We start from the raw sequence: 14,150 nt of genomic DNA, 5'->3' as shown, positions 1-14,150 counted from the left end.
TCACTTGCGCGTTGCGCTTCGCACTTGCGTTTCAGATCGTTAAAATAGAGCCCTTAGTGTTTTGCTAGGTTGTTGCTATGGGGTTTAGGGTGGTTGCTAGGGTATTGTGGGGTGGTTTTTAGGGTGTATAGTGTGCACTGACACATGTAAAAAGCCCATCAAATGGTGGTACTATTGATATGACTTGGATCCCTCCTAATACCAGTCAAAGTTTAGAGTCAGTTGACTGAAATGTTGTATGCTTGAATGTTGCTACTTATTTTTCTACACAAAAATACAATTGTGTTAACATTTTCAATTTTTCATCAGGAAATTGACTTGAATAACCAAGTAAAAGTATCAAGCATAGATGGGAATTTAATTCTGTGTAAAAACTGTGTATCAGAGTGTGAGACTCAAAAAGTTGTTAGATAAAGTATCGGGAGTACATTTATCACATAATTTCCAATGTTACATTTGAGTTTTGATGAGTTTGCAATGTTCTAAAATGTGAAAGAATCATGAAAAAGAGTAAGTAAATGACCCTAAACGTTTGCGAGAAAAGCCTGTGGAATAGCTTGTTCTTCCAGTAAAATTGTAATGGATGATTTCTAAAAAAGCAATAGCATGCATGTCCTCAACAAATTTGTACAAAATTTAAAAATCTTCTTCAATATTTTTAGTAAACATCCACAAATTATTCAGCTGCCCTATAATATATAAATAATTGTCATTTTTCACTTGTCTGTAAGTAGTTTATTAGCTTTAAATAATTTAAGGATTAAAACATTCAAAATTCATTACTTACCTGCCACAAGAACAGAATATTCCATTTGTATGATTTCCTCTTTAGTACATGTTCTGTCCACCTGTGGAAAAGAAAAAATACTCTGAAGCATATGAGAATTGTAATGTATATTGATGCAAACATGAAATTGTTTACAGTGTTATATGTTGTTCGGTCAAATACATCTTATCAGTGTACTGTAGCATGATGTATACAGACATCATGCTCAAGTCTGACATCACACAACTTCCTAGTCCAACGCTCGATTAGATGGAGTAAACTATATCGCTGTAAAACTAAAGACAAATCAATACTAGAACTTCAGCCTAAATGCTAACTAGCATTAGCATATAGCATTAACTTTGTACGTAAACTCATAACGTCAGCAATCACAACTTTGTTTTTAGCATTGTAACAACATTGTAATTAATTTAATTTAGAGAGGCATACATCCCAACTGTAACGTCACAGTCTGTGTTTTTTTGAGATTGGCCTCTTTTTCAGCGGTCTTGCATGCACAAGGTTGACATAGGAACGAGGAAACAATAGTGTTTGAGGCTCACGATATGTCATTACCATGTACAGAACTCCTATTATTCATCTATGCCAAATTACAGTTTTACATTCTACTGCACCTTTAAAGTACTGTGTTTATATAAATATAGCTAAAATGTGTGATATATGCTGCTCATAAATGGCTTTTGAGATTGTAGTCTCATATGAAGCAAGTGGAGGTTTGGACCTGGAAATTGTATTCTTAACGTCACGACTTGCCAAGCGAATACAGCCAAAAAATAACTGGCCTACACTGTTAAAAAAAATAGTGCAGCTGTCACTGAGCAGTACCCTTTAAAAAGGTCCTAATAAGTACCATTTAGGTACAGATATGTATACTTTTGATACCAGTATGTCCCTTTGAGGTAGTAACACGTACCTTTCAGGTACTAATATGCACTTTTTGGTACCAATACAGTACAGTATGTACCTCTGAGAGACTAATCTTTAGGTGCAAAGGTGTACTTAATAAAGGGCAACGCCCCAGTGACAGCTACGTGAACATTTTGACCATTTTATGTGACTATGAAACCGAGCCTGATTTCACCCAACATTGCTAGCGTGCTTATAAAAATATATCAAGGCTCTAATAGTTAATATGGACATATGAAAATATTATTATAATTCATTATTATGATTCAAACTATTATTGTAACTATTATTATGATTCAATATTAAATAAATACATTTAAAGCACAGTAAATTCATTATCTATTAACTGTATGTAACTGTATGCAAATTCCTAATAAAGTACAGGCTGTTTTTCTGAATGCAGCTGAATCAGGCATTGTGTTTACTATCAACATTATTCCAACAATTTTTCAAAATAATTTTTTTTTTAAAGTGATTGGCATGACAGACAAGTGATTGGTTACAGAGAAGTGAGGTCAGTGTGATTATGTCAGATGCTGTTTTTATTGCAAAGTGTGGAAGAACTTTTTTGTATCATTTGGAAAGTAATATTCTCTTACCTTTTCTGTTTGTACATTGTACGTGTCAAGATCCCCACTGCCTAACCCTTTTTTCAGGACTATAAAGAAACCAATGAGTAAAATTAATACAAGGTTTCAAACAACCAAAAGCAAAAAGTATAACAAATACATTTTATTTTAAAATTGATACTGACATATCCATTAAGACTGAAAAAATGGGCGCTTTTATTATTCAATTGTACATTGTTTTTTGCAATGTATTTTCATTTCAATACACTCTAAAAACAAACGGTGCTATATAGCACCAAAAGTGGTTCTTTGCTCGTAATCATAGAAGAACCGTTTTTAGTGCCATATAGCACCGGTGAAGCACCGGTGAAGCAACTGTGTAGAACCATATAGTGCTATGTAGAACCAAATGTGGTGCTATATGGCCCCTATATGGTTCTACACAGGTGCTTCACCGGTTCTTCACCGGTGCTATATGGCACTAAAAACGGTTCTTCTATGGTTACGATTCAAATCAACAGTTTTGGTGCTATATAGCACCGTTTGTTTTTTTAGAGTGTAGTCAATTCTTACTTTTCCACATATTTAAATCATAATAAACTGGCATCTAAAAGAAGTCATTAGTAAGTCCCTAGATTTACTGAAATTACAACAATAGGTCCCCATTGTAGTATTTAATGCTCCACTACAAATGTATGACTTGACAATAAGGAAATGTGTGATGTCCAGTTGTCTAATGCAGAGTATTAAAGCCGGGGTGCGTGATTTAAAAAAAAAACACTTTGGAAAAGGGAGCCTACCGACTACCAAAACACGCTTGTAGCCAATCAGCAGTAAGGGGTGTGTCTACTAACTGACATCATTGCGTGTTGAAAAGGAGCCTCATATGAGATTATTTTATTAGCATTCGAAAATCATTCTTTACGTCTGGCAAAGATGACGAGCGGACACCATAACAGCCAAATTCAGTTGTACAAAACCTTTCTTTTTAGTAAACTCTGTATACACAAACAATGTTCTCAATGCTCGCGTTCATGCATAGAGATCCAGGTGAAACTTCGAGCAAAGTTTCATGTGGTGTTGTGCCGCCTTAGTGTTGTAAAAATAGTGGTAGTTCGGTAGAAGCGGACACCGGCTGGAAGAACGCATCAGGGATCGAGTAGGCATCACACCCTAACCAAGATATTTATTTTTGAAAGTAGCGTTTCTTTTTATGACAGTCAAGGTGTGAAATGTTGTCTTTTGTAGCCCCTTCCCGTATCCGTAAGAATCATAAACAATAAAAGATAAGAAATCCGTAAACCGTAGCAAGCTAGCCAATGCTTGTCAGTAGCCTACTGGTACTCTGTAGGTACTCATGATGGCGGCATGACGTAAAAGGTCACATGACTGATTTTCATCTATAGCATAAGCCAGGTTTTATTCACCTGCAATTAAAGCAGAGCTCTCCATTTTCATTTTCTCCTCTTCAGTCCATGTTCTTAATATCTGGGGAAAGAAACACCCTAAAGTATTCATACTGTACATTGTCATGTACGAAATAAAAGAACATATGACAGTTAATAGTATATTCTTTGTTAATATATCTATTCATGTGACAGCATCTTAATAACTGATTCAGGCTAACATGACTCAGTATTAAGATTCAAACAATCTATCAAAGTATGTTATTGAGAAGTGCTGTAATTGGCTAAAGGGCTGAGGTCAGATGCTGTTTCCAAGGAAATGTGTGGATGACCCTGTATTTGTAGTTTGCTTTTGTCTGAAGTAATTGTCAACTTACCATGTCTATCAGTATACTGTATGTATTAGAATCCTCACTGCGTACATTCGTGTTAAGCACTATGGGGAAACCAAAGAGTATTCAAAGGCTTTCATAAAAATAATATTTTGGGCAACCATTAATTTATAGAGTGAAGTGATATCATGCTCACCTTTTACTGTTATCTCCTCCGTTGTGTCTCCACTAATAACCTGACACAGGTAATCTCCAACATCTGACTCTCTAAAGTCCCTCAATGACAAGGAAACATCTCCTCTCTCTAGTAGTTCATGAGTGAACAGATTCACTCTGCCCTCATGGTATTTTCCCTCTGTCATCTGTCTGTTCTTATATATACACACACAGTCTGTCTCCTTAAACCATCTGATCTCCATGTCAACAGCACTGATTTCAGGTGACAGGTGACATGGTACTGTGACATCACACCCCAGTTTAACCTCAACACTCTGAGCTGTTTTAGGGACATTAAGTTGGAATTCATCTGTAAAGCAAGAGAAACAGGTGGATCATGTATATGTTTTTATATATATTTTAGCACCGCTAGCATTCTCTCCTCCCCCTTTCCTGGTGTTTGTTAAGTTACATATAATATATAGGTGAACTTATAGGTGCATATATGTACATATAATACAGGAAAACGGACAATTTTATACATGTCACATATATTAAAAACCTATATTAAAATGTATATGTTTATATAGGTTTTTTCCATTCCCCTTTCCTGGTGTTTGTTTGTTAGGTTTCATATTGTAAATATTAAATATCACAACCACCAATCACTACACTGTACTATAGGTTGCAACCCACTTGTTTTTGCACCACACCATTGTTTCTTTATTTTGCCTTTATTTTGTAAATATTGTTACAAATACCCCTTCAATAACGTTCACGTTCACTTTCAGTTAATTATTATCAATTCTTTAAGCATTAAAAAAGCATTTGAAACTCATTCAGTTCACTCAAATGCAGACAGCTAAATCAATGAACTAATAGAACTTACCCCTGCTTGCAGCTGCCATTATTTTTTACCTAAAAATAAAATAAAGCATCTAAGTCATCACACCTTCATTACCAACATATCAACTTCAAAATTGTTAGCTGCTTTTATGTCAGTTACTGAATGCATGAATGACAAAAAAAAAATAATATGCTAACATTAGCTTTATGCTAACTAATAACACATAGCCTACCTTTCCTGTCCGTCTCACAATCTCCTGGGCTGAAGAATTTACAGAGGAGCTGAATTTGTCACAAAATTTGTCTTATGAAGAAGGTAAGATACCATTATATGCAAATCTATCCATCTATGTGGCTTTAATAATACCCATTGGCTTGCAGAGAGGTGTTTGCTTTCCTGCTCTCACGCTAAATCACTTTCACTTTCATTTGCAACATACATAAACCTCTGGAAGTGTTGCAGGTACAGTGTACTGACAGGAAAGCACAGCTTAATACCACATAGATTAAATGATTTTAATAGAAGATTGTTTGTTCTTATGCTGGGGACACACCTCAACTTGCTAAAACATTGTAAGATTGGACTGAACATACATAAAGAGTGTTTCTTGCATAAATATTTTTTATCTGTGATTGTAAATGAAGACTGAGCAATTAGAAAAAACTAGGCATGATCGTTATGATCAAAGTACATTCACAATCTGTGTGAAAATCATTAGGTGTGTCCCCAGATTTCGCAATTCTGAGGTCACTTTTGAATATAACAAATCTATAAATAAACATGATCTCAAATATTATCTTCCTTATTATTACCTTCATAACCATATGTTAAACAAATGTAAATAAAATTAACAGTTCACTGTTACATTCATTGTTAAATTAGGCAAGGCAAGGCTTGCAGTCTGGTGTAGTTCCGTTTTCTCATTGGTCTTCATGTGATTGTTTCACAGGTGTGTTGTTACCTTGTTATCCTTCAGTATATATACCCCAGTGTTTCTCATGTCTTTTGTCAAGTATTGATGAATGTTTACTGTAATGGGTCAACCCTATATCACGAAAATGCGTGACTATTTCACGCATGGACCAGCGTGACAATGTCACGCTTTGCCGCGTTTGAGCGTGAGCATGTCACGCTTTTCTGTTTGTGTCACTGTCACGTATTGGTTACTCAACTTTTTTTTCCTATTTTCAAACCATTGTCGCTTCGGTTTAGGGTTAGATTTGGTGCTTGTGTTATATGTCACTTTAAGTATTTGTCACTTTAAGTATTGGTTAATAAAAAAAAAGATACAATACTTATTCTTTTATATTTTCTAAACTTTAACCAATTGTCACCTGACGTTGGGGTTAGAGTTTGTTTAGGTAAGGGTGTCATTTTATGTAAATCTAACCCTAAACCGAAGCGACAATGGTAAGAAATTAGGACAAAAAAGTTGAGTAACCAATACGTGACAGTGACACAAACAGAAAGCGTGACATGCTCACGCTCAAACGCGGCAAAGCGTGACATTGTCACGCTGGTCCATGCGTGAAATAGTCACGCAATTTCGTGATACTGGGTTGAATGGGTTCTGTTTTCCGTATTTCTTGTTCACTTTTTGGATTTGGACTTATTTTATGTTTAATACTTGCACTTGGATCTGCTGCCTTCGACTCTTCCCTGTTACAATGAGTGTGTTTAATGCATAAAACATGTAATCACTGTAATGTATGTAATGTAAAATAAAAAAGATTACGATAATGAAAATGAAAGATGCTGTATAATCAGATTTACAGGTATTAAATCTAAGAGATAATTAACTTTACAAACACAGCTCAAATAAAGATATTATGGAGAGCCACAAGATGCATGTCTTTGTTACGTAATTTATTTTAAATAATAATTCACTTGCATGCAGCTGTTATTGTATCCGTCACAGCATCTTTGTTAATGGTGAGCGAATCAGCAGGTTTGTGTCGCCTTTGGGTTTTTTTTGTGACAATTGTGACATACATGTAATTTGAATCACCCACTTTATTATAAAGTTTTAAAGAACAATAGCACCGTAGTAAATATATATTATAATGTGCCAAAACATTATAACTAATTCATATAACTATAATATAAAACTCATATAACTGTAATTTCTCAAACCATTTAATAAGTTTATTCAGTTATTTTGTTTGTATTTATTGGTATATATATTTTAAATATTATACATTTGGGTTGTCATTATGAACCCCCCAACCCTGCTGGAAAAACCAGCATATCAGCAAGACCAGCATATGTCGTGTTTTGGTGCTGGACCAGCAAAATTCCCATGAACTTAATTTAGTCGTCAAGGCTGACAGGACGCGAATATTAGTGTACTGCTATCATCCTAAATAACATTAAAATATGCTAGCATCATGCTGAAATATACTAAATATTCTAACATAATTTTACACAGTCATGCTGAAACATGCTAACATGCAAGCTATAAATTATCATCTATAAGACCTCCAAACTTTAAAACTACAACAATCTTAAATTCTTCAAACAACTTTCTAAACTACATTTTATAATATACATTCTTATGCCAAAATCAAAGTTTGTATACAATATTCTGATTTCTTCATTTCTTCATTCTTCAGATTCAGCATCTATGAAATATACACAAAAGTTTATTTAATTAATAATAAAAATCTAAATGTATGAATAAATAATTTAAAATAAGAGGGATGTTGATCTAAAGTTTAGTTTTTGAATCAATAAAATATTACAGAATGCAAACTTTATTAAAGAAGATAATTTTAACTTACTATTAACGAAGGATCACCGTCTCTGCAGAAAAATGACATAAATAAGAATTCTTATGTATTGTTTACTGTGCCATTATAAGAATATAGCCTTTACTTTGACAACAAACACAAATCCTTACAGAGTTTAAAACAGATCATTTCTAGTGTACAATTTAATGCTTCACCACACCTCCCTCATTATCTTTAAATGACCAACTACCATGTTATTACCATTTCAAAAACCCAAATGGTAACACATAGGACTAACAGTTGTACAAAACTAAATCAACAGTTGTAAAATCTCATTAATAATTAAATTAAATAATTTCTTTATACCAAACTAGAAAGCTGTTAGTTTTTTATGTTCTGTAATATCTGCTTTGTTTACTGAGGTGTTTTTTTAGACATAGAAATGGTTGTGTTAAGCAGAAATGTGTTTTACCTGAAACCAACTTGTCAAAGATGGTAAGATGCCTGACGATTTGTCTCCTGTTATTTAACATTAAGACATTACAAGATTAAAATACTTAAAGCCACAATAAGATGTAAGCAAGCAAGCATTTAAGACATAAGATTTTGTAAACAAAATATCCAAAAACCACGTACACAATGTGATATATTTCATGCAGTTGCACTGTAAAAAATTATTTTTTATTTATTTTAAAATTAAAATTTCTGCCTTATTTTTTTTGTTTAATCAACTCGGATTTACAAGTCATTTCAACTTACTTTTATTTATCTTGACTAGAGATGAGTTGTTATAACTACAGGTGAGTTGTTTTAGACTTTTCTCAACTATATTTTATAAGTTGTGACAACTCATCTCTGTTGACATGATTTGTAAATCTGACAAATATTTTAAGACAATATTTTTTACAGTGTGTGTACTTACTACCAAAAGTTCCCAAAGATTTGTAAAGCCAAAGGAATTTTAAATCGGAATTTAAAATTCATAATGTGACGCCTCATTGACTCGGTGTGTGCCTCAATTAGCTCCCTAGCCCGAGGTCGTGAATCAGTATATCGTGTACACAGATTCGGCACTGGCAAGGACCCAGTAGCTCACTTCACATTCGGGCACTTATTTCCCTGTGACATTGCTGCTGAAGCGTGTTGTGATAATTCACAGCTGGTTTTCATTAACAACCGGCAAAACCAACATCTCTCTGACTTAATTTTTAAACAGTTGTTAAAGAATTATTATAGAAAACATATTCATTATTCTCCTATATCTATGCATAAATTTGAAGAAATATTAAATTTAAATATTAAGCAGATTGTGGTCCTTTCCTGTCTAGCAATGTGTGTTTATGTGTTTCATAAAGTTTCTCAAGTTTGATTTCTGTTGGAGGGCTTCACGTGATTTCCTGTAGGGACCAGCGATGCTCACTGGTTTTTGCGTTGCATTGTGGGAATTTTTATGGAACGAATGTTCCAGTGCACTGGAAGGATTTTTCGACTGAGTATTTTGCCTTTAACTGAGATTAAATCATATAGTTCAAACTTATAAGAAAAAGTGACTTTGACCTACTTTGACGTAGAGACACATTAAGTCCTCTTTTCTTCCCCTATGGAGAATAATTACAATGTGGATCTACTAAGTAAACAGTAACTTTATTTATAACTTGTACACATTTTAGTCAGAATATTTATGGAGCGTCTTGTTAAATACCTCCTCTATTAACCAGTTCACAACTTTGTAAACTGCATCACGATTCATCTGACACTCCAGTAATCCTGTATCCTCATAGAACAGACAGTCCACTGTCAGTATATCCGTCCTGTTAACATATCTGCTGCTGTCTCGTACAGTTTTCGCTTGGTCAAAAGTGGGATGTAGCAACACCAGAACATTCAGCTTAGATGCTGTTCAAAGAAACAGAGAAAATTTATTTTCAGATTTTCTGAAAATTAAAACGTTTGTGTTTTCTTAAAGTGTTAATTAAATCAACCTGTAGAGTCTGTGAATGTTTTCAGCGCTGCTCTAATATCAGTTCCAGCTCGAGAAACAATAGGACAGAAAACTAAAACAATGTTACTGTGATCCACTGTAGGAACTTCTTTCAGATCCTGAAATCGGTCAATCAGAGTGTCAGTAAACTTCATGTGAAAGTTATTTGTTTTTCCAGTCAATATGGAAAACAGTCTTAGTCCCCCTGTCAAACAAAATGAAAAAAAAAAAGGTTAAAGACAAGTACAAATATGACTATATGAAAATAGACAGTGTGGTTTTTATGTGATAATATATATATATATACAGTATATATATTAAATTGGTGTCCTAAAGGATTTGACAACCTGATTAATGATAACTCACAAAAGTCAAGAGTCTGTTTATTACTGTCTTTATCTGGACAGGTGCTTATTTATGTGATCATAGAATAGACCTACAATTAATGATTTTTTGTATTCTTGTCAAATTAAAAAATCTCTTTAAAGAAAATAAATACATTTACATAAAATCTATAATGAATATTAGTTATGTATACTATTTTAACAATAAAATAATGACTGTTGGTTTGGATAACTATTTACAAAGTTTTGAAGAAGTACTATAGGTTTGACTGATTCTATGTTGGGAAAAAATGCAAACAATGTATGAAGGCAATGCATATTAGAAACAGTAAACAAAATTTCTATATATTTTATGGAAATATTTAAAATGATCTGAACTGAGTAGTATTATACACAGAACAGTAGCACATCTGTAAAACAATAGGGCTGACCAATGTACTTAACTTTTAGAAACATTACTTTAAGAACAGTAAAATGACACCATAGAACAGACTGAATAACTACTTTAAACTACTCTAAATAAATGCCAGCTGTTACAGTCAGGGAGATAGGTCTGTGGAGTCATAGCAGAATGAAATCAGGGATTTCAGATTTAATCAGACAGACATGGGCATATTTTATACTCTGTGTATTAAAAGTAAAGTACAGTTCATGAAAGCAGCAGTATTTCACATGAGAAACACATACTTGTTGATGGTGGAGTCTGCACTGAATTCACTGGGTTGGATGTGGCCGAGTTTGATGAATCTTCAGCTACAGATTTAATCAGACATTTTATACTCAGTGTTATGAAAAGTAAAGTACAGTTCATGAAAGCAGCAGTATTTCACATGAGAAACACATACTTGTTGATGGTGGAGTCTGCACTGAATTCACTGGGTTGGATGTGGCCGAGTTTGATGAATCTTCAGCTACAGATTTAATCAGACATTTTATACTCAGTGTATGAAAAGTAAAGTACAGTTCATGAAAGCAGCAGTATTTCACATGAGAAACACATACTTGTTGATGGTGCAGTCTGCATTGAATTCACTGGGTTGGATGTGGCCGAGTTTGATGAATCTTCAGCTACAGATTTAATCAGACATTTTATACTCAGTGTATGAAAAGTAAAGTACAGTTCATGAAAGCAGCAGTATTTCACATGAGAAACACATACTTGTTGATGGTGGAGTCTGCACTGAATTCACTGGGTTGGATGTGTCCGAGTTTGATGCATCTTCAGCTACAGATTTAATCAGACATTTTATACTCAGTGTATGAAAAGTAAAGTACAGTTCATGAAAGCAGCAGTATTTCACATGAGAAACACATACTTGTTGATGGTGGAGTCTGCACTGAATTCACTGGGTTGGATGTGTCCGAGTTTGATGCATCTTCAGCTACAGATTTAATCAGACATTTTATACTCAGTGTATGAAAAGTAAAGTACAGTTCATGAAAGCAGCAGTATTTCACATAAGAAACACATACTTGTTGATGGTGCAGTCTGCATTGAATTCACTGGGTTGGATGTGGCCGAGTTTGATGAATCTTCAGCTACAGATTTAATCAGACATTTTATACTCAGTGTATGAAAAATACAGTTCATGAAAGCAGCAGTATTTCACATGAGAAACACATACTTGTTGATGGTGGAGTCTGCACTGAATTCACTGGGTTGGATGTGTCCGAGTTTGATGCATCTTCAGCTACAGATTTAATCAGACATTTTATACTCAGTGTATGAAAAGTAAAGTACAGTTCATGAAAGCAGCAGTATTTCACATGAGAAACACATACTTGTTGATGGTGCAGTCTGCACTGAATTCACTGGGTTGGATGTGGCCGAGTTTGATGAATCTTCAGCTACAGATTTAATCAGACATTTTATACTCAGTGTATGAAAAGTAAAGTACAGTTCATGAAAGCAGCAGTATTTCACATAAGAAACACATACCTCTTGATGTTGTAGTCTGTTGATTTGTAGTGTTTGTTAGTTTAGTCTGCAGTTTTTTGAGTTGTTCCTCCATCTCTATTAGGGTTTTATCATTAATTTCCAGTTTTCTATTTTTGGCATGAAGTTCATGGTTTTTACTTTCTATTATTTTTTCCAAATCTATCACCTTTAATTCAGTTTGTTCCAGTTTTTTGCATTGATCTCTGAAAGCCTGGAATAACTTTTGATGAAATTCCTCTACATTATTAACCACAAGCTCTGGAAAAGAAAATCAAACAGATGTTGTCTACATTAGCCATTTTTATATGTGCCACTAAATCTTTCTCTTGTGTCTGTTCTGATCTTTGAAATACAAATAAAGCAGATATTTTAACAACATTCACCTGTCATTAAAGCAGATTACAAAATTTTCATTCTATGTCTTTGACCTCATGTTTTGTACATATTTACCATAAACATAGTGGCTGCTCACAGAATGGAATTCAGAATCTGCCCTTGCTAAGAAGAACTTGTTTTATGGTGTATAAAAATCAGCTTGACAAAAATGTGTAAAAACGTTTTAAAACCGTAATGTGAAAGTGTACTTGATATTATTTTGTACTCAATTGTTATACCATTTAAAATGTTTAGAGTAAATCTCTGTCTAAATCTATTTTAATTGGCAATGCAATATAAAAAACTGACCTGGTTTTACTTGTACTGTCATCTTCACCGTTGTGCTTTCACTGGTGACTTGACACAGGTAAAGTCCTGCATCTGTTCCTTTAAAGTTTTTCAGTTGTAAGGAAACATCTCCTCTCTCTTGTAGTTCCTTAGTGAACAGATTCACTCTGCCCCCATAGCCTTTCCCCTCAATCATCTGTCTGTTCTTATAGATACACACACAGTCTGTCCCCTTAAACCATCTGATCTCCATGTCAACAGCACTGATTTCAGGTGACAGGTGACACAGTACTGTAAAATCAGAACCGAGTTTAACCTGAACACTCTCAGGTGTTTTAGGCACAATAAGCTGAAACTCATCTGTGCAGGAAAAGAGAAACTGACGACTTAGTGTATAAACACATTAATATTAATCTTATGTTCTCAGTTCATTATTCTACACTTTTTACATATTTTGAAAAGCATTTAAACTTATATAGTCCACTGAAACACAGACTTGAGCAAAATCAAATAACAGAATTGTTTTAAGAGAACTTACTGCTGATTGCAGCTGCCATTATTTTCTTCTGAAAAGAGAAAAAACACATAATGACATCACAACATCATTACAAACACACTTATTGAGGCTTTATGTATATAAAAAAACACAACAAAATTATTAGACTTGGTTAATTTTTGTCTTCAACCTTGAAGGTATTATAAAAGAGATAATTGTGCATTAAACTGATATAAAATTGCTGTAATAAAACATGACAGTACAGGACAATTATGCTAACAGGCAAACAGTTCTGTTAACAGTGTTCCTATAGCGTAACTGGTAGAGCATTTTGCGTCAGCAATGCAAAGTCATTGGTTTGATTATAGGGAACAGATACTGTGTAGTGTACAGTATGCAGATAATAAAATGTATGGCTTAAATGCACTTAAGTCATTTTTAATAAAAGCATTTGGAAAATGCATAAATGTAAATATTCTTATAGATAACAAAACGCTTGTTTTTGTATACAGCATACCTTAGCTTGATGCTATCTCCACTTTGTTTTCTGGCTGAAGAATGATGAGATGTCTTGATGCTGTCACAAAATTTGTTTTATACAATCATGATATCGTTATTTGCAAATCTACTGTATACGGTTTTATAATTACCATAATAATAAAAATGTTTATAATAAACGAGCACCGTTTGCTTTTCCTGGTGTCACACCAATTCTAGAAATTACTTTCACTTTCACTTGCTACAGGGTTGCAGACACAAAGGCGCAGTAATAAAATACCGCCGCTAGAGGGCGCACGATCGAACAATAACAATGGCGTGGTTGCAACCCGTGGTTTGATGGCACTATGAAGGAGCGTGACATGATGGGATCTGTTGTCTTCAACTCCACCGCTGATGGCCATCAATCAGACGGAACGAGAGATCATGTTAATGAATAAGGTAAAGTAATAAAGTTTTTATAAATTTTGCGTTTGATGATATCACTTTATTTCATT

General features: G+C 34.0%; 2 protein-coding genes across 2 annotated transcripts in view; both read right to left on the bottom strand.

Moving 5' to 3' along the window:
- LOC135732198 (uncharacterized) overlaps nucleotides 1–5,705 on the bottom strand; it is a 42,241-nt gene extending 36,536 nt beyond the window's left edge. Inside the window, exons 1-7 of the mRNA XM_073814709.1 lie at nucleotides 5,236–5,705; nucleotides 5,046–5,074; nucleotides 4,197–4,526; nucleotides 4,046–4,104; nucleotides 3,690–3,750; nucleotides 2,293–2,351; nucleotides 788–848 (exon numbers count right to left, since the gene is read on the bottom strand). Coding sequence (XP_073670810.1) covers nucleotides 788–848; nucleotides 2,293–2,351; nucleotides 3,690–3,750; nucleotides 4,046–4,104; nucleotides 4,197–4,526; nucleotides 5,046–5,064 — 589 coding nt within the window. The 5' untranslated portion in view covers nucleotides 5,065–5,074; nucleotides 5,236–5,705. The remainder of the gene's footprint in view (nucleotides 1–787; nucleotides 849–2,292; nucleotides 2,352–3,689; nucleotides 3,751–4,045; nucleotides 4,105–4,196; nucleotides 4,527–5,045; nucleotides 5,075–5,235) is intronic.
- A 1,147-nt stretch (nucleotides 5,706–6,852) lies between these two features.
- On the bottom strand, nucleotides 6,853–14,089 carry LOC141282193 (uncharacterized). The gene is made up of 19 exons (XM_073814711.1): nucleotides 13,840–14,089; nucleotides 13,673–13,732; nucleotides 13,198–13,225; nucleotides 12,681–13,019; nucleotides 11,997–12,254; nucleotides 11,840–11,905; nucleotides 11,683–11,748; nucleotides 11,531–11,596; nucleotides 11,374–11,439; nucleotides 11,217–11,282; nucleotides 11,060–11,125; nucleotides 10,903–10,968; nucleotides 10,745–10,810; nucleotides 9,715–9,918; nucleotides 9,435–9,628; nucleotides 9,294–9,330; nucleotides 8,205–8,251; nucleotides 7,784–7,805; nucleotides 6,853–7,624 (listed from the first exon to the last, which is right to left on the bottom strand). Exons 3-18 carry the CDS (start codon nucleotides 13,214–13,216, stop codon nucleotides 7,797–7,799), a joined length of 1,635 nt encoding a protein of 544 aa, XP_073670812.1. The 5' UTR covers nucleotides 13,217–13,225; nucleotides 13,673–13,732; nucleotides 13,840–14,089; the 3' UTR covers nucleotides 6,853–7,624; nucleotides 7,784–7,796.
- Nucleotides 14,090–14,150: the final 61 nt, after the last annotated feature.

This window comes from Paramisgurnus dabryanus, chromosome 5 (genome assembly GCF_030506205.2).
Source record: "Paramisgurnus dabryanus chromosome 5, PD_genome_1.1, whole genome shotgun sequence".
In the NCBI taxonomy this organism is placed as follows: Eukaryota; Metazoa; Chordata; class Actinopteri; order Cypriniformes; family Cobitidae; genus Paramisgurnus; species Paramisgurnus dabryanus.
Note: the sequence above shows the minus strand (reverse complement) of the source record. Positions and strands in the feature narration are given on the sequence as shown.